At 65.7% G+C, this 230-nt stretch overlaps 1 protein-coding gene across 1 annotated transcript in view; it reads left to right on the plus strand.

Annotated features, from left to right (window-relative positions):
• Positions 1-230, plus strand: part of EMH_0032780 (uncharacterized protein) — a gene marked incomplete at both ends in the record, with an annotated part of 4,274 nt that overhangs the window by 1,680 nt on the left and 2,364 nt on the right. The window contains one exon of the mRNA XM_013494671.1: positions 1-34. Coding sequence (XP_013350125.1) covers positions 1-34 — 34 coding nt within the window. The remainder of the gene's footprint in view (positions 35-230) is intronic.

Below are 230 nucleotides of genomic sequence, written 5' to 3' on the forward strand. Positions count from 1 at the left end.
CAGCAGCAGCAGCAGCAGCAGATGGTTCGCAAGGGTAGAGGTGGTAGGGGCCGGGGGCCCTCCTCCAGGCTGCAGCAGTCGGACCCCCCCTGGGGCGGTATTGAGGTGTCTAGGCAGCAGCAACCACGAGCAAGCAGAGGAGAGAGAAAGGACCCTGCTGCTGCTGCTGCTGCTGCTGCTGCTGCTGCTGCTGCTGCGGATACTGCTGCTGCTGCTGCGGCTGCTGCGGA

The sequence above is a fragment of the Eimeria mitis genome, genomic scaffold, assembly GCF_000499745.2.
Source record: "Eimeria mitis Houghton genomic scaffold, Emh_scaff1243, whole genome shotgun sequence".
Classification (NCBI taxonomy): Eukaryota; Apicomplexa; class Conoidasida; order Eucoccidiorida; family Eimeriidae; genus Eimeria; species Eimeria mitis.